Here is an 18,590-nt window from a genome sequence, read left to right as displayed (position 1 = left end):
AAGACCCTGACTCTGGGAAAGACTGAGGGCAGGAGAAGAGGGCGACAGAGGATGAGATGATTGGATGGCATCACCGACTCAACAGACATGAGTTTGTGCAAATTCCGGGAGATAGTGAAGGACAGGGAAACCCAGTGTGCTACAGTCTCTGGGATCACAAAGAGTCGGACATGACTTAGCAACTGAACTGAACTGAATGAAGAGTCTCTGGGTCCAGCTTGAGAGTCTCAAAAGGTAACTCTACGGCAGGGCTGGGTGATCTCACCAAAGGGGCCTCAGGGACCCTGGTAGGGAACCCCAACTTTCGTTGAAAGTCTCCTAACAGCAAGCTCCCCCAGCCCTGTGGGGGTGACCGGGACAGCCACCCCCGGGCTCCTTACCTTGCCTCCCCGAAGCTCACTAGCACTAGGTACTTGAAGATGTTCTGATTTTTTTTTTTTCCCATTAAAGAAAAATAATGCCATCCACAATACAACTGTACTTGGTCCAAAACCTGCTTATTAAAAATCTACTTTGGGGAAGAAGGAGCGTAAGCGGCGTGATTCCCCAGAGAATGATCTCTGTTATGCCTAATTTTGATGCTAGGAAAATAGAATTAGTTCCTAATTCTGTTCCTAATTCTACTTGCAGCGTCTCTCGGCCCTGCATTAATAAGGGAGATGGAAGAGTGTCTCCTCCCAAGCTCTGAGCTGCGTTTCCCTTTAGTCCCTCATTTCTTCATTCTTTGATTAGATTTTTAATCCTCTTTGCCCTTGAACTTCTGCTCTGCCCCACTTTGCTTCTGCCTCTGGTAGATGGGGCCAGTCACTCAGCAGCCTCCAGTGATGAGTTCTTCTCCTCAGAGCAGAGGCAGCAGTGTGTGGTTGATGAGTCCCGCCTGGGCTGTGGGCCGGCCTCGCCAGCACCTGAGCAGACAGACTCATCCTCTCCAGGATTACTGTCTGTGCTTAGCCATCTTGCACCCACTTGAGGGAGGAAGGGGCTACACTGTTCCAGAGAGATCTCTGCCCTGCCAAGGACACTGTGCCTGCCCTGCAGAGCCCACCCTGAGCCCTCCTGAGCCTGGTGCAGCCCAGAAGGGTGGGAGGGGCCAGAGAGGAGGAAGCCCCAGCTCAGATTTGTCATGTACCAGCTGTGTGACCTTAAGTCAAATCACTTAGCAGCACCCAGACTCTTTGCTCAGCTCGGAATGACTGAGAAAGAGGGAGGTAAAGTGGGGAAACATAAGTGAAAGTGCTTTGCAATCTGCAAGGAACTGTTTGAATGTCAGAGAATGTCAATTCCAATGGAAAAAGCCCTGGGCTAGGAGGCAACCATATCTAGCATAGTGCTCGGCACACGGCAGGTGCTTAACCAACATCTGAGCAACTCACGTCCCAAAACCCAGGAAGAGCTGAAGCAGAGGAAACAGGGCTCAGCTTTAAAGCAGGAGGGACTGTGGCTAGACACAAGAAAGAACTTCCTGTCAGGTTGCTGAGATGCTGTAACCCAGCACAGACAAGGGCTGCAGAGCACCCTTTGCCTGGCCTTATTTACAGCCTGTCCTGTCCTCCAGCGTCCCCACTGGATGCATGGGGTGAGCCAGTGCAGTCCTGCCTGAGTGGGCTGGTGGCAGAAATTTCCTGGGAAGAATCTCTGATTCTGTTAAACCTTTCAGTGCTGCAAAGATGCCACGCAAGGAAGGCTACCTGGTGGAACGTAATGTATCCCAACTGTGTTCCATCGAACACTAGCATCCTGTGTGGGCTTTTAGATCAGCATCCTTTTGGGGGCATATGATCAAACCTATTTGGAAGATGCTGAGGTAAATAGTTGTTTTGGCCACAGGACAACTCAGAGTGCCCATGGTAATGTGTGCTGAAATTCTCCATGAGGGAGAGATAGAATGAAGTGTTATCTAAACATTTCTCTCTCTTTTGGGGGCTACAAAATGCTTTGTCCACAAAACCTTATCATCTAAAGCAAAGCTATCCAATAGAACTTTTTGTGAGGATGGAAATGTTCTCTAACTGCACTGTTCATATGAGGTTTTTGAGCACTTGAAGTATGGCTAGAGAGACTAAGAAACTGGACTTTAAATTGTATTTAATTTTAAAATGGGACATTCCAACATTTCCAAAATCACCGGGTTGTTGAATAATTAAATAAAGCATAAAAAAAAAAAAAAAAACATGCATAGGGACTTCCCTGGTGGTCTAGTGGCTAAGAACTCAGCTTCCAATGCAGGGGATGCAAGTTTGATCCCTAGTTGGGGAACTAAGATCTTACAAGCTGCGGGGCAACTAAGCCAGTGCCGCAAGTACTGAGCCTGCCCACCACAACTAGAGAGAAGCCCATGAACCACATCTAGATAGCCTACATGCCACCAAGACCCGCCACAGCCAAATAAAATAAAAAATATATATTTGAAAAGTATGCATAGTTGGGAGTCAGTTACTTTGCTTCTTGGGTAGCACAGAGCAAGTACTCATTTTGTATTAAATAAATGAATGAATGTACAAGTGGAGGCAGTGAGGTGCAAAGGTCCCATAAGAAACAGGTCTGGCCCTTGGCAGGGAGGGGGCTTTTGTTTTCAGATGCTGTGGGCATTCCAGGTTGGAGGAAAGGCTTACCACACTGAGTGGGTCTGAGAAGCCATAGAGGCATGAACACGGATGGGATACCTTTGCCCGTGCAGCCCACCCAGACCCGCATGGTAAAACCTGCACAGGACACAGATGCGGGGGCTTGCACTCCGGGCCCCGGTGGAGCCAGTGGCCAGCGCCTGCCTGACTGCATGTGGGTGCACAGCTGGCACGGGGAGCACACAGGTGCGGATTTGCTGGAATGTGCTGGCTTAAATTAGCCAAATCTCATAAACACGAAATTTATGTCGCAAATTGAGAGTCAGAGAAAACACATTTCTAAAACCTGCATTTGTAAGAAAAAAAAAAAATCTTTACCAGGAATTGACCTTGAACCTTGTTCCATCAGCCAAACCTGCTCTCCAAGGAAAGAAGCTCTTCAAGCCATCAAATACAAATGCATCCAATTTTATATTTTCCCTCTCTCTCTCTCTCTCTCTCTCTCTGTCTTTTTGTGGCTCTTTAACAATGAGGCTGAAAATGTGGGAATTGCCATTTGCAGATGCAGAAAGTCTTGGCAGTTGGCCAGTCTCCCTGTAAAAGAGCTTGTCGCTGTTCGACCCACGCCCAGGGAGTTTCTGACAAAGGGGGCCCCTGGACTGCCCTCTCTTTCACATACACACACACACACACAAACAGCCAAGGACACCTGGGAAGGCCCGAATCCTCTGGTTATCATCTCTAAGATCAGAAAGAGCCCTCCCCTGCGGGGTGTGGTCTGCAGCCAGGGAGGGGCAAACCAGTCCGGTTGACACAGACAGGACCTGACTGTCTGGGTGCAGACAGCCTGGGGAAACTTACATTCTGCTTTGGCACAGATGAGGCAGGCGGTGGTGCAATTGAAGAAGTTCAGGACCCCAGCTACAGCCACGCTGATGTCAGTGTTGCTGGGGTGGAGGTTCAGGGTTGTGAATCTCTGGAACTGGAACTTGATAAACTCTTCTGGGGCCACTTTGAAATGAGGGACCTGGGAGGAGGAGCAAAAAAAACGGGCAGCGGGGAAGATTGGAGAACAAGTGAGAGAGAAAGAAAAGAGGGATGGGTGAGATAAAGCTGCAGAGGGTGGATTCTTCCATGAGTGACCTTTGCCTGGTTGGAGATGGGGCTTGTGGGGGTCAGGGCACCCAGACCATAGGAGGAAGATGAGACAGCATCTCTGGCAAAGTTCAGGACCCAGGATGGGAAAATGTGCAGCCAGAGACCTGGATAAATGGACTGTGGACCTTGGAACGGAGTTCTGAGGCCTCGAGAAGGCAAAACAATAGGTCTTTATTTTCAGCTGCCCACTGCTAGGCAGAGAGACAAAGGGCTCTTGAAGGCATAATCCTTATATTATTCGTAGTTAATGAATCAGAGCTGAGATGGCAAAAAGAGAAAAATATTGCCCTAGGGACTAACCAAGTGGCCCCCTCAACCCAGCCTAGCCAACAGATATATAAACCAGCTCCGGACAAAATTTCTAGATGAAAGCCTGGGATGTGTTCCTCTGAAGACACACGTAAGGATGGGAAGCGCTGCACGCTGGGAAACCGACTAGAGAGCCTCCGAATGGAGCCAGGTAAATAAATACCTGCTTTGGCTTCATTAGGACAGTGTCAGGTTCCCTCTGCGTCTATTACTGACATTTCCGGGAGGCACTGCCCCTGCCTTCTGCCTCTGTTCTCCCAGAAATAGATATTAACAGGCTGTGATGGCTGCTTTATTGGCGGCTTAGGCTATTGGGTAGGTAACAGGAAAGTTAAAATGTAATAAGCTGCCATCCTCCTTGATTGCATTCTGTCACCCTGGTACCCAGAGCCAGAAGAGCTAAAGGCTGTCCGTGTCTCTACCAGAGACGGGTCTGAAACCTCATCCCTCATGCTCACTTAGGGTGCCCAATGTAAGGGTTAGGTTACTATGAGCGCGCATTTGAACTAACTAACTCACTTACAAGTGAGCAAGACTGAGGGTAGACGGCAAGAACTCCCCGATGGTGAATTGGTTGGTTCCTAGACTGGGTTATTCAGGCACGATTGCAGAAACTGTCTCTGTCTGGGCTGGCCCAGAGTCTGGGATGATGTTGACATGGTCTCTGGAAAATTCTGCTAACTTATCCTTTTAAGCTTCTGGAAGAAGTCAGCCAGAGACCAGAGTTCCCCTGAGACTGGGATGGGGGGAGGGTCAAGATTTAGCAGAAAGTAGGGAGAAAATTCCTGAATTCAACTAGGATTAGCCCTTTAACCATAAAGAGAAGGCAACCAATATTTTCCAGCAGAGACTGAAAAGCATAGCCCTGGGGAGAGAGCCTGATGAGTAATGACAGAAGGTGCTGAGAAGTGACACTGACCTGGGGGGTGTCATAAGGGGTCTTTCTTCCCACCGATACTTTGCAACCCTTACAATCTGTCTTGAATCACAAATGAACCGTGAATGGAAAAAAGTTCACAGAGGGGTAACCTGGAGGCCAGGGCTGGGCAGGGTAGCCAGGCTGGCTAGCTCACACATTTGAGGATCTCTGCCCAAGGCCCTCCCTGTGTGGCCATCCAGCCTACTGGGTTCCATCAGCAGCTAACTTACCCCCCATAGAAGCACCTTTAGAGATTCCCATGGATCTACGGATCCCAGAGATGGAGCAGGAAAAGACTCAGGAAAGTGAAGGCTCAGGAGAAAGAGTTTTCGAGTTTGGGTTTGCATCCAGGTTCTGCTGTGTGATTTGGGGCAAACTGCTTAGCCTCTCTAGGCTTCATTCACATGGAGAAACAACAGGTATTTCTTGAGCTTTGGGAGGATAAAATGAGACCCTGTGTGTGAAGCATGTACTAGATGAGTGCCTAACATGTGGGATAAAGGCAATGCCTTTTCTCTTTCCCTTTCCCCTTTCTTCCCAAATCTAGGAACTCCTGGACAAGCTCTTGGGGCTGTATGTACAGGGGGCGAGGGCTGAGGGGTGTCCCTAGGAAGGGGCTGGTGGGGAAGTCTCCCACAGTCCAGCATCTTAAATGCTGCTGTGGAAGCAGCCAGACACTCTGATGGGTCCAGGTGGGGATGGCCAGGCCAGACCTGCTGATTGTCTCTCTAGGACAAAAATCAATCGGTAATTGATCTGCAATTACAAATGCGTCCTAGGACATCAGCATGGAGGTGTGAATCAGGGGAAGAGGTGAGCAGCATGGAGGGGAAGGGCAGTGAGGCAGAAAGCTGCCAGCTGCAGGACCTGCAGAGACGTTAGCAGCATTTAAAGGGATGAACTCCTTGGTGAAGACTCCATTTCTTTTTCCTGAAGCTGAGGGGAATCAGTGTGAGGCAGTTCAGCCTCATAAAATATTAAAAGAAATGCATAATCTGAATGGAAAGGAAAGGCTGCTCTGAAAGGAACATGACCAGACAGATGAGGGGTAACTGTCTGGTGGTTTCCTGGGCAGCACAGCCTGTCTGGCTGGTCAATGGCATGGGGTCCCTGGCAGCAGGATGGGAAGATGGGTGCAACTCGGGGTCTCTGCCTCCGGCCTGAAATGCCAAGCGGGGTTAAAGGATGTGATTGCCGAGATAAAATAACCACTGAACCCCAAGAGGAGGCCATTCTGGAGTGGAGACTTGTCGGGGGATGACTGCAGGGGACAGAGATGAAAGTGCTGGGGAGGAGGGAGAGGGGAGAAAAAAAAGAGAGAGAGAGAAGACAAGAGACAATGGGTAGCTTGGCAACCTCACTTGGTGAAGATCACAGCGAGCGGGAAGTAACAGCCTGCCATAGATGTGAGCTGTTACTCGGAGCCAGCGAGAAAGATTTAAGTTAAACATCAGGTCCAGCTCACGGGGGCTGAGGGCTGTGAGATGCTGGAAGGGACTGCGGTGCGACTGCAGCTCTTTTTTTGGCCTGGGCTGGCGCAGGAGTCATCTTTCAGGATGGCTGGGAGTAGGGATGGGGAGTAGTCAGCACAAAACTTATCTCTGGCATGAAGCTCAGGGGCTCCACCTACAGGAAGAGGTAAGAAAGACCCATTGCAGGATTGGGGCTGGGGCCACAGGGCATTCTACTGTGCTGGTAACAATTCTTAGAGTGGGCTCATAACACAGAGAAAACTCAATATTCTTCTCAAAGCCTCGGGGACTCATCAAGCCATCTGATCATAAGAGAAGTGCAGGTGTCAAGGAAGTGGCTTCCAGAGAGCCTCCTGGGGTGGCAGAGGCCAATCTGCTGCTCCACTGCCCCTGTGAGGGCAACTCACAAAGCAGGAGCCCCGTCCTGCTGTAAGAACTGGACCCTCCCAAGGCTAAAGCTTCTGGAAGTCTGAGCCTCCAGGCTCCTACGACGGGGGCAAGACTGACCCTTCCATTCCCCAGTCCCTCTGCTCTGTCCCCTCCCCAGCTCCTGACCATCAAGCTCCATCTGTCCCCAAAAGACCTGTCTAGAAGTCCACTGGGAGGCTATGGTATCACTTTGCCACCATCTCCCAGGAATATATCTGAAGGGGAAGGACTGATTGATTCCAAGATGGACTAGGAAAGCTTCCAGCAGTAGAATCGCTGAGGGTTCCAGTTTGTTTTCTCCTTTGGGAAAAGGAGGGAGAGAGTTGTTGGAACAGGGAGCAAGCCCTCTCTAGAAACTCATGCTCAAGCATCTTCTTTTTCTCTCTTTTACATTATTTTACCCATTAAGATTTTAATATAGGTGTAAATAATTCTCGTTTAAAAAGTTTCCATTTTCTTTTTTAGAATAAAGATTTAGTGCGCAAATACAGTCCAAAGCTTTGCCCTGTCATTTCCCTAAGAATCGAGCATTTTTATCTCCTGGGGAATGAGAACTAGAGGGAATGGACACAGCACTTTGGAGAAATAAACACTGGAACTGGTGAATGAAGAAGAAAGCAAAATAAAATCTCTTTTTCTAGAGAACTTATGAAATAGAAGTAAGTTTTCAAACTTCATTTCAGCACTAAAATGTAGCAAGTGGAACTGTTAGTCACTCCATCGTGTCTGACTCTTTGTGACTCATGGACTATATAGCCTGCCAGGCTCCTCTGTCCATGGGATTCTACAGGCAAGAATACTGGAGTGGGTTGCCAAGCCCTTCTCCAGGGGATCTACCCGAGCCAGGGATCAAACCTGGGTCTCCTGCATCGTAGGCAACTTCTTTACCATCTGAACCACCAGGGAAGCCACCATATGTAGCAAGGCCTGGCCCCAAAGGCATTCCTCCCCAGAATCCCAATATCTAAACAGATATTCTGGAGCGTTCCTGTGGGGCTCAGACTTTAGCCCTCTCAGCCTCCCCTGGACCACCCTCCCCAGCCTCTCCCTCTCCTCTCATCCACCAAGGGACCGCCTCTGCTCTGCCCGCTACAGGGCCCCAAGACCAGGAGGAGCTCAGCTTGAATGCCTTGTTATGAAACTTTTCTTCTGAGTCCCCTCCATCCAAACAAACTAAAAAAAGTAAGTGCCTACCAAGGCCCACTTCTTTTCCTTGTATGGTTGTTATTAGTGACACCTCCTGCCCTTAAGAGTCCAGGATCTCTCTGGGCTCGAGGCACAGGCTGCCAGCCCACAGAGAGCGCCCCCATCCCGGCCCAGCACTCACCTCCTTCTCCCCACAGATGTTGCTGATGATGGAGCTGGAAGCTGGGCTGGAGGATGGTCCCAGGACAGCGACCACGCCCTTGGGGAGAATCTGACACACTGCAGCCGGCAGCAGGACAGAGCATGGGGAGCAGGAGAGGAAACAGGGCGCTCATCAGGCGGGCCGTGGGCTTCAGCCTCGAGTCCTCCGATCTTCCCCTGATGGCCCCTCACCTCCCACCCACCCCCATCCTGGTCCCCTCTCCCATCCTTCCAAACCCAGTGCCTCTCCTCCCCTGGACCACTGGGCTCCAGGACACTTTTATTAGAGTTTATGGATGGTATTAAATGAGGAAATGACCTAGGTTATTTCAACATATGGCCTCCGCCAACAGGATGTATAAATTGTCTGGGCTGTCACCGAAGGACGGAAGTGCATGGTGGAGACCTGCACACCGCTCCCCCGCCCTCCCCTGGCCTGGCCTGCAGGACGGGTGCTGGGAGCCCAGACACGGTTGCTGCAGGGGCCAAGGGCTCAGTTCACAGAACAGCCAGCCGGTACACAATCTATTACTCCCCACCTCCCTGAAAGAGTCTAGAGAGGAGGAAAGGCAGACGAGCAGAGAGATGAAAGACAGTGAGGATGCTGCAAGCAGAGAGGAGAAAGCAGCTTGGTGAAGGTTAAGGGGAGCAGGAGAGAGAGCAGAAGAAAAAGAGGGTGGCAGAGAGGAGCCCCATCTTTCAATGCCACACACCTTTCGCCCAGCCTGGAGCCTGACCCAACCCGCCCCCCACCTTCCCTGAACCCAACAGGTGCTTTCCTGACCAACCAGCACGCTCTATGACCTTGTAGCTCTCCCGGGGGAGATGCCCTTCACTCCTCTACCCTGGATGCTCACTCACTTACATGTCAAGGAGCATCTCAAATGCCACCTCCTCCTTACCCCTTCCTACTTCTTTTAAGTAGAATTCATCCTCCCCGGGGCTCCGAGGCCCGTGGATTGTCCCCTGGTTCTAAGGCACTTGTAAATGGGTTAATTTCAGTTTGCTGTTTAGATACGTTACTCTTCTCACTAGATTTCAAACCCCTTTAAGGCAGAGCTGAACCGTATTTATCTCTCAATCCCCATTTGACGTTTCCCTGTCTCCAGCATGATGCTTTTTCTAGGGGCCCAGTTCAAGTTTGTTGAATGAATGACTGGGTGGATGAGGCATATGGTCAGAAGAGGAGAGAATGTAAGATTTTAAAATGCTATAGATTGAGAAAGGAAGTAAGGGAAAAAGGAGGAAACAGATGGAGAGAGAACGCAGGACAATTCTCAAGACACACACGGTGATATGAGAACCAAAGAGCCGGCCCTCAGATTATGCCCCATGGTTCCCAGCTGTACTGTAAGACGTCCTGCCCTACAAAACTCAAAGCCTGACCCTGGACACATTTTTCTCCTACTCAACATCAAGAGTCAGGGCAGGGACATCCCTGGTGGTCCAGTGAAGAAGAATCCACCTGCCAGTGCAGGGGACACAGGTTCGATCCCTGGTCCAGGAAGATCCCAGATTCCCTGGGGCAATTAGGCCCATGAGCCACACCAACTGAGACCATGCTACAAGAGAAGCCACCAGAATGAGAAGCTCGCACACCACAACTGGAAATTAGCCCTCGCTTGTCATGACTAGAGAAAGCCTATGCATAGCGAGGAAAGCTCAGTGCAGCCAAAAATAAATAAACAAAAATTTAAAAAGCGTCGCAGCACACTGAGGTTAAGGAATCGGCCCAAGGATCCTCATGGAGTCAACTGCAAAGCCACACCTGCAACCTGGATGCTCTCTATCCTAAAGCAGAATCCTAACCACTGGCCCACACAGCCAAGTCCTGGCTCTCATGGGGCACGGGCGGTGGGTAGAGCACCAGGGTTCAAATCCTGGTGCCGTGGTTTATCACACAAACAAGAGATCCGTGGGGGTCTTCTCTCAGCCCGAGGCACAGGCAGGGGTCCAATCAACACAACATCACAGATCTCAGCTGACGGATAGGCTGTGGGCGGTGGGTGCCTGAGGAGGGCTCATCAGTACCGTCAGAACCATCCCGAGATGGAGTAGCTGTGGGCACACTTTACCATTGGTTTTTAAGTATTTATTTTATTTTATTTTATTCAAGTGCACCGGGTCTTAGCTGCAGCACGTGGGATCTTCGATCTTCATTGCAGCATGCAGGATCTTTAGTTGTGGCATATGGCATTCCTGGTTCCCTGACGAGGGATGGAACCCAGGCCCCCTGCATTAGGAGCGTGGAGTCTCAGCCACCGGACCACCAGGGAAGTCCAGGGCAAGATTTACCTTTGGAGAAAGCTCATCAAAGTTCAAGCTACTTCCACGGAAGTTAGAGCATGTGATCTCAGCCAATTCAACTCTTACTGCCAGCGAGGGGCTCTGAGTTCACTGGCCATCAAATTCCATCAAATTACAGCAGCCCCAGGGCTGAAGCTCAGTTCCTGACTTTAACAATAAGGAAACAGCATCTGAGCGATGTTAAGCGACACCCATAAAGTCACACACCTGATAAAAGTCACAGTCAGTGTTGGAATTCAAGTCTGCTGTGACTGTCCCGCTTGCTCGCAGCCACCTTCCGTGTCTGCCCTCCTCCTTGCAGCCACTTCATCCATCTCTGTTCAACTCCTTGCAGTCTGGGTCCCCACCCCTCGTCATTCTGCTCTACCTGCTTCCCCACGGTCACCAAGGACCTCTTAGCAGTCCTTATCTTTCTTTTGCAGCATTTGACACTAATGATTACATTTGTTCGTTTGAATTTCATGATACCTTCTGGTCCTGATTCTCATCTGCTTTTCTGAAAGGTCTTTCTCACTTCCTTGGCCAACGCCTCTTCCCTCTGCTACCCACTACATTTAGAGTTTGTCCATGCCTCACTCTCCCTGGGCAATCTCATCCTTACCTGTGGCCTCCACTCATCTCTGCCCAGGCAATCCTACACTCTGACAGATGTCCTGGGTTTAAAACAAGTTCCAACCACCTGCTGGGTGTTGCCACAGGGACTTCCCTCTGGTGTCCTGCAGTAAGCATGGACAGAGTGAGGCAGAGAGAGAGAAAGCACAGTCCTTAAGAGCACGGGCTCTGATGCAAGCCTATCTGAGTATGAGTCTTGGCTGGATCACTTGCTGACTAGCTGTGAGACCTTGAGCAAGACCTTGACCAAACTCCCTGAGCCTTCTTCCTCATCTATAGAACTGAGATGCTAAGAGCACCTCTCCTGTAGGGATGTTATGAGCATTAAGGTGAATTAATACATACGAAGTATTTAGAGTGGTATTCTTGCTGGGAAAATCCCATGGACAGAGGAGTCTGGTGGACTACAGTCCGTGAGGTCGCACAGAGCTGGACATGACTGAGCACACACACACACTTAGAGTGGAACTGATATGCCACAGGACTCTTACGATTACTCCCAGTTCATCATATCTGTTATATACTTTTCATATATAATCTGACTTGATCACCACGCTTCCAGGAAGATTCATTAGTATCCCCACTTTACAGATGGGGAAACTGAGGCTTAGAAAACTTAAGTAGCTTGATCAGGCTCACACAGGTCATATATGATAGCGTCAGGCTTGACTTTAAAGCTCCATCTGGGTTTCCCTGGTGACTCAGGTGGTAAATAATTTTCTTGCAAGGCAGGAGGCCCAGGTTCCATCCCTGGGTTGGGAAGATTCCCCTGGAGAAGAAAATGGCAACCCACTCCAGCATTCTTACTTGGAGGATTCCATGGACAGAGGAGCCTGGCAGGCTATATAGTCTGTGGGGTCGCAAAGAGTCGGACATGACTGAGTGAGTAACACTTTCACTTTAGGCATCAAAGCCCAAACTCCTAACCACTTCATTTTACCATCCCCACGCCTCCCCCACCTTAGCTCCTGAAGTTCAAACTGTGGTCTCTTTGACTTTTCCTTGCCTTCTCCCACTGAACCTACTCACGAGCCCCACCAGCCAGCAGCCAGGTCCTGACCATTTGACCGGCTCCTCCCCCTCCGCCCTCTCCTTTTCACTGCCGCCGTCAGTTCCACCAGCCCCTTTACTACCTGCCTCCTCCAGGCTTTCTCCGGGTCTTCATATCCAATCCGTTCTCCACGCTGAGGCCAATTATGACCCTGAACGTGTGTCTGCGTGCCTCTGCAGACCAGAAAGCTTGCCTTATTCATCTCTGCGCCCTCCACACCGAGCAGGGCGGGCCTCAAGAGTTATGTGCTCAATAAACAGCCACTGAACCACACTGAAGCCCACTCAACTCTTACCACAGAAAACGGGAAATAAACGAAATGTCCCATCATAAGGAAATAGTTATCTAAAGTGTGGGTCATATACCCAAGTGGAATATTACTTAGGCATTTGCAATGCTTATGAACAGTTTATAATAGTATTAAAAATATTTATGTAATAATATTAAGAGAAAGAACCAGGATATAAAATTATATGTGTATCTATTTGAAGGTTACAAGTAAGCAAATACAGAAAATAGGCAGGCACCGAGGAGTGATTGGAAGAAGAGGTTATTAAAGCCCATATTTATTAAGTGCTAATTATGGCCAATTCTAAGCACTTTATATGAATTGACTTACTTAATTCTGGAAACAACTTGATGAGAGTTGTTTCACCTTCATTTTACAGATAAGAAAACAGAAAAGTTAAAGGGCAGAGTCAGGATTCAAACCCCCAACCCCTGACTCCAGGGTCGGTTCCTTAACCACTGTACCACACCACCTCCCTCGGCCATGAGTGATTAACCAAGATTGCAATAGAGATTGCTTGACCAGGGGAACACTAAATGATGCTCTTTTTTCCTTCTCTCTACTTTCTAATATAAATGGGCATGTATTCCTTTCATAACACATCGTTATAAAAAATAAAATTTCATTATCAAAAAATGTCTTCCGATGAACAAGTAAAATCCAGACGGGTCTGATCTCCTCAGGATATGACCCTTCTAGCCCCTTCTCCCATCACATCTCCTCTCATTTCACACAAGCTCACCTGGTTCACACTCTGCATTTCTTACCTGAGCCTGTTCCAAGCTGTTCTCTCTAACTAGACCAGCAGTCTTAACCCTGCTGCCTGAGATCTATGGGCAGAAGTCAGTGGTCTGTGAACGTTTGGCGGAAGAAAAATGGCATTATTTTCTCTAACCCCTAACTGAAATTTAGCATCCCCTTCAATTTGGAATAGAGGCCATAAACCACAGTATACTAACAGTAACTGTAACTCTGTCATTGACAGACATCACAAGTGTTTTCAGATCATATGATAGTATTGCAGAGATCTTGAAATACCATTCATATTCATAATTACTTCGAAATTACACTAGTAGTTAGACCTGATCCTGGGTCTGGCTATTGAGTACATTAATAAAGAAATATGTATATTTATATATCACTATCCAAATATTTTAACTGCATGTCTGTCACAGGAAAGAGAGTGGAGCTCAAAAGCATGGGTCACATTCCAGGCCATGTCAGAAACCCTGGGACAGCTGCCAAGTGTGGGATCCTGGCTTTGCATAGGAGAGAATCCAAGAGCGAGCCACAGTGAAGTGAAAGTTTTACTCACAGAGGAAACAGGCAGAGTGCGGGCCATCTCAGAAGGCAAGAGAGGCTCCAGGGTAAGGGGTGGTCAGTTTTTATTGGGGTGGGTAATTTCATAGGCTAATGAGTGGGAGGAGTATTCCAGCTATTTGGGGGATGCATAGGTGGTCAGTCTGCAGCCCTATGGACTGTAGCCACCAGGCTCCTTTGTCCATGGGATTTTCCTGACAAACATACTGGAGTGGGTTGCCATTTCCTTTTCCAGCATTTCTTCCTGACCCAGGGATGGAACTTACACCTCCTACATCTCCTGCATAGCCATTGAGGAAGACCGATTTGGGGGAAGGGATGAGATTAGGGAAGGGGTGGGGATTTTTGGAAATTGGACCACTGCCCACTTTTTGACCTTTTGTAGTTGTCCTTGGAACCATCATGGTGCCTGGGGTGTGTAAATTAGCTTCCGAATGTTACAAAAAGCATATACTGAGGCTCGAGGTCAAGTGGAAAGCGGCTCCTCTGCCATCTTAGATCTAGTTCACTCTAATCAGTTTATGTAGTGTCCTTGGGCTATGTCATTCTTTTAAAGGTGCCCTGCCCCTTTCCTGTCTCCCTCCTCATCCTATCTATGCAATTCCATTCGTTTAAAAACACTTTTCTGAGAAGGGATACTTTAACACCCAAAACTACCATGGTCTATGTCTTCTCTTGCCCTTCTGTCTGGAAAACTCCTACTGATCCTCCAGTGCCCAGCTCAGTTCTTGCCCATTGGTGGGAAAGCACCACTCCCTCTCGAAATTCACATCCCACTGTGGTTCTGAGTCAGCTCTATGCTGGAAGGATCAATTTCCCTGTTCTCTGAATTCCTGGCCTGCTTCTGCCCCAAGCTAGGTTTTTTCACCAGGTCTCAGTACAGAAAAAAGTGAAAGTGAAGTCACTCAGTCCTGTCTGACTCTTTGCGACCCCATGGACTGTAGCCCACCAGGTTCCTCCATCCATGGAATTTTCCAGGCAAGAGTACTGGAGTGGGTTGCCATTTCCTTCTCCAGGGGATCTTCCTGACCCAAGGATCAAACCCGGGTCTCCCGCATTGCAGGCAAACGCTTTTACTGTCTGAGCCACCAGGTAAACCCCAATACGAAGAAGCTTCTCCTAAAAAAAATTCTTAGAGAAAGTCACAATCCTTTATTCTCAATTTCAAAATCCCAAAAGCTCTTATAGTGGATGGTATCATCAAACTCATTTAGTGGCAAAATCTGATCTAAATAGATAGATGTGAAGATATTTATAATATGTGACTATCTGAATGTAAGTATGCATTTGATTTTGAGAGTGAGGTTCAGCCCCAAGCCCCATCTGAAATGCTATTTAATGTATAGTATAAGCAGGACATGACCTTTCTAGTATCTGAAAAGTTCTGAAATCTAAACACATCTGGTCTCAAGGGTTTGGGGACCTGTGCCTTTGTGAGTGTCCATCTCCCATTTCCCACTGCATCTGAAACTCCTTGAAGGTAGGGGTCACAGCTATTCAGTCCTGGCAAAAAGGAATTACTCAATAGATGCTTGCTCAACTGAATTGAAATGATCCAAAATGCAAAGAGTCGGACACAACTGAGCGACTGAACTGAACTGAACTGAAAATGAGTGCAATGAAAGTGAGTTATCATCTTCCCAGCAGCTGGGGCCTGGGGAATTCCTGGGACCTGGGAATTGTTCTTTCATTCCCTATGAAGGATGCCTGCTTGGTAGAAATGAAAATTAGTTATAAAGGACCTCAGCTCTAAAATTTCCTGAACCCCAATGCTGCAGGCCCCGGTCATCCCGTGAGGATCTCTGAGCAGTCTGTGGGATGGAGGGGAGGGAGGGGCACTCTCCTGCCTCCCAGGGAGCATTGGCGATGTGAGTGATGTTGCCATGGCAACCAAGTTTCCCAGCCAGCAGAGGAGTTGGAAGGCAACTGACAGAGCAGCTGCAGGAATAAAACACCACGATGGGGTGCTGTAAGAAGCGGAAACTTCTTCCCCTGCAGACACCAGCTCAGGCTTGGATGTGAAGCCTCCTTAGACACCTGGGCTGGACCGGAGGAGCTTATGGGAACTTAATCATCTCTGAGTCTTCACAGGGAGGGAAAGGGTCTGGCTGTGATGCACATGGTCCAGAGTAGTTAGTCACAGGCTCACTAACTTCAAGCCCTCCAGGGAAGGGGTAGCCTCCCAGATGGGGACGAGAAAACTGGGGCCTCGTCACTTACAGTACGGTGGTCTCTGAGCTCCTGTGATAAATTATCAGGGCGACGGGGAGCTGAGAGCAATGTGGAGCAGCGGCCGGGAGAGCTCACATAAAAACACTTCAGGGCGCTGAAGCCCGAGTGGAGCGGTAGGGCAAGGTGTCTCTGGGTGCCCGGTCATGCTGCGCACTGAGCCCAGAGCACAGCCCTGACCGTCCGAGCGAGGCAAACAACCGCCTCTATCAGCACCAAGGACCATCTGTCCCCTCCTTGTGCCAGAGCCTCCAGAGCACAGTCCACTCTCAGCCCTGTGAATGGACCAGGACCTAAAAGGATGGCCTTGCTCACTTCCAAGCTGAGAGGGGAAATGGGAGGGTGGAGTGCCGGGTCTCTGCACCTTCATGCCCCAAGATGGATACCTCCCTGGTCAGAGTGACCCAGAGTATCTGAGATCTCAAAACTGCCACTGGCTGCCACAGGGATGAAATGAACAACATGGGGAATATAGTCCATAATAACGCAACATCTTTGTACAGTGACAGATGGTAACTAGACTTATCATGGCGATCATTTTGTAATACATACATAGAAATATCAAATCACTGCGATACACAGCAGCAAACAACAGTGTTGCAGGTCAATTATCTTTCAAACACAAACAAACCAGCTCATAGGAAGGAAATTAGATCTGTGCTCACCAGAGGTGGGGAGTGCTCGGAGGGGGAATTAGATGAAGACGGTCAAAAGGTACAAACTTCCAGTTATAAAAAAACTAGGCAGGTAAAGTACATGATTAGTATAATTGACACTGCTGTATGTTCTATATGAAAGTCAAGAAAGTCAATCCTAAGAGTTCTCATCACAAGGACGATTTTTTCTATTTCTTCAATTTTGTATCTATGTGAGATGATGGATATTCACTAACGTTACTGTGATAACAGTTTCATGATGTAAAAAAGTCAAATCATTATGCTGTATACCTTGAACGTATGCGGTATGTCTTAAAACTGGAAGGAAAAGAAACACCTGTCTTTGGCTCCTGTCACCAATGATGTATTGCTCAAAGCCTCAGCACTAGATCACCGGAGAAGCAGCAATACCATTTATAGGGACTTTACACATGCAGGCACCAGGAACCCCAAAGCTTTACAATCATCCCATGAAGGAGGGGTTACAATACTAGTTCTATTACTGATAATACTACTAATGGGTGAAATTTATCAAGAGTTCACCTGACTCCTGGCACTGCTCTAAGTTTTCTAAGTGCATCATCTCAGTCCTTGCAGCAACCTCATGAAGTGAGAACTCATAGTATTCCCATTTTACAAATGGGGAGTCCGAGGCTCAGGTGATAATTCCATGATGTTGGTAAACCCAAGATTAGGATCTTGATCACTGTTCTACACTGCTTTCCAGTCCTGGCCATCGCCACAGCCCCCATAAACACTCTCTGTCTTAGCCATGCCCAGCTGTCATTGTGCCCCAAAATACCCCATTTTTTTCCCTGCCTCAAGCATACTATTAAGCCTTCTGTGTGGATGCCCTCTGTCCTATGCCTCACCTGTCAATCATTCCAAGGCCTGGCCCAGAGGCCTTACCTGACCACCCAGCTACACCATGACCTATTCTGATCTCCCTCTGCTCCTCTCTGAGCCACTCCCTGGCAAGCCCATGCAGAGCTACTGAGATTTATGTCACTTTTCAGATGTGTGGTCTCAGCTGTCCTCTGGGAAAAACTGTGAGCCTCAGTTTTCCCCTTCTGTAAAAGGAGGCAGTTGGGCCAGGTGATTCCTTCAGTTCAGTCGCTCAGTCGTGTCTGACTCTTTGCGACTCCATGGACTGCAACACACCAGGCTTCCCTGTCCATCACCAACTCCTGGAGCTTGCTCAAACTCATGTCCATCGAGTCGGTGATGCCATCCAACCATCTCATCCTCCGTTGTCCCCTTCTCCTCCTCCGTTGTCCCCTTCTCCTCCTGATTTCTTAGCACTGTAATTCAATGTGTCTCTGAGTCCCTGTTATGCATATGTGATGTGGGCAGCTGAGGAAAGGGGAGCAGGGAACACTTGTCGAATGACATATCACTATTTGGATGCCTTCTCTTCTGGCTTCTCACCTTCTCCCTTATGCTGACTTGGAGTCTTTCTAGTGAGCTGATGGAGGAATGTTAGCCCTGTCACCAAAATCTTGGCTCTCTGTGCACCAATGCCAAACAGAAACACCGGGGCAGGGTTATAGAGGAGAAGGAAAGAGTGCCTTTATTTCTTTGCCAGGCAAAGAGGGAGCACCATAGGCTAATGCCTCAAGAACTATGGCCCCCTCTCTGGGTAATAGGGAGAGGTTATCCAGTCAGGCAGGAGTATGCGATAAGGATCTAGGCAGTAACGGTCTTGCATTCTTCTTTCTTCTTCAAAGTTTCAAAAGAGTAGGGTTGCTGACAAGATTAGGGTCTGTGCAGGGTCTTAGGTGGTCCAGTCTACTTATTGGAAAAGATCCTGATGCTGGGAAAGATTGAGAGCAAAAGGCGAAGGGCGTGGCAGAGGATGAGTTGGATGGAGAGCATCACTCAAAGGACATGGATCTTTGCAAACTCTGGGAGATAGAGAAGCCTGGAGT

At 48.7% G+C, this 18,590-nt stretch overlaps 1 protein-coding gene across 1 annotated transcript in view; it reads right to left on the bottom strand.

The window, feature by feature from the left end:
* The window catches only part of GRIK4 (glutamate ionotropic receptor kainate type subunit 4), a 341,407-nt gene that overhangs the window by 163,516 nt on the left and 159,301 nt on the right, over positions 1 to 18,590 (bottom strand). The window contains exons 3-4 of the mRNA XM_055548398.1: positions 8,179 to 8,276; positions 3,426 to 3,591 (exon numbers count right to left, since the gene is read on the bottom strand). Of these exons, the coding sequence (XP_055404373.1) occupies positions 3,426 to 3,591; positions 8,179 to 8,276 (264 nt within the window). The remainder of the gene's footprint in view (positions 1 to 3,425; positions 3,592 to 8,178; positions 8,277 to 18,590) is intronic.

The sequence above is a fragment of the Bubalus kerabau genome, chromosome 15 (assembly GCF_029407905.1).
Source record: "Bubalus kerabau isolate K-KA32 ecotype Philippines breed swamp buffalo chromosome 15, PCC_UOA_SB_1v2, whole genome shotgun sequence".
NCBI lineage: Eukaryota > Metazoa > Chordata > Mammalia > Artiodactyla > Bovidae > Bubalus > Bubalus kerabau.
The sequence above is the reverse complement of the archived record's forward strand: the minus strand, read 5'-3'. Positions and strand labels throughout refer to the sequence as shown.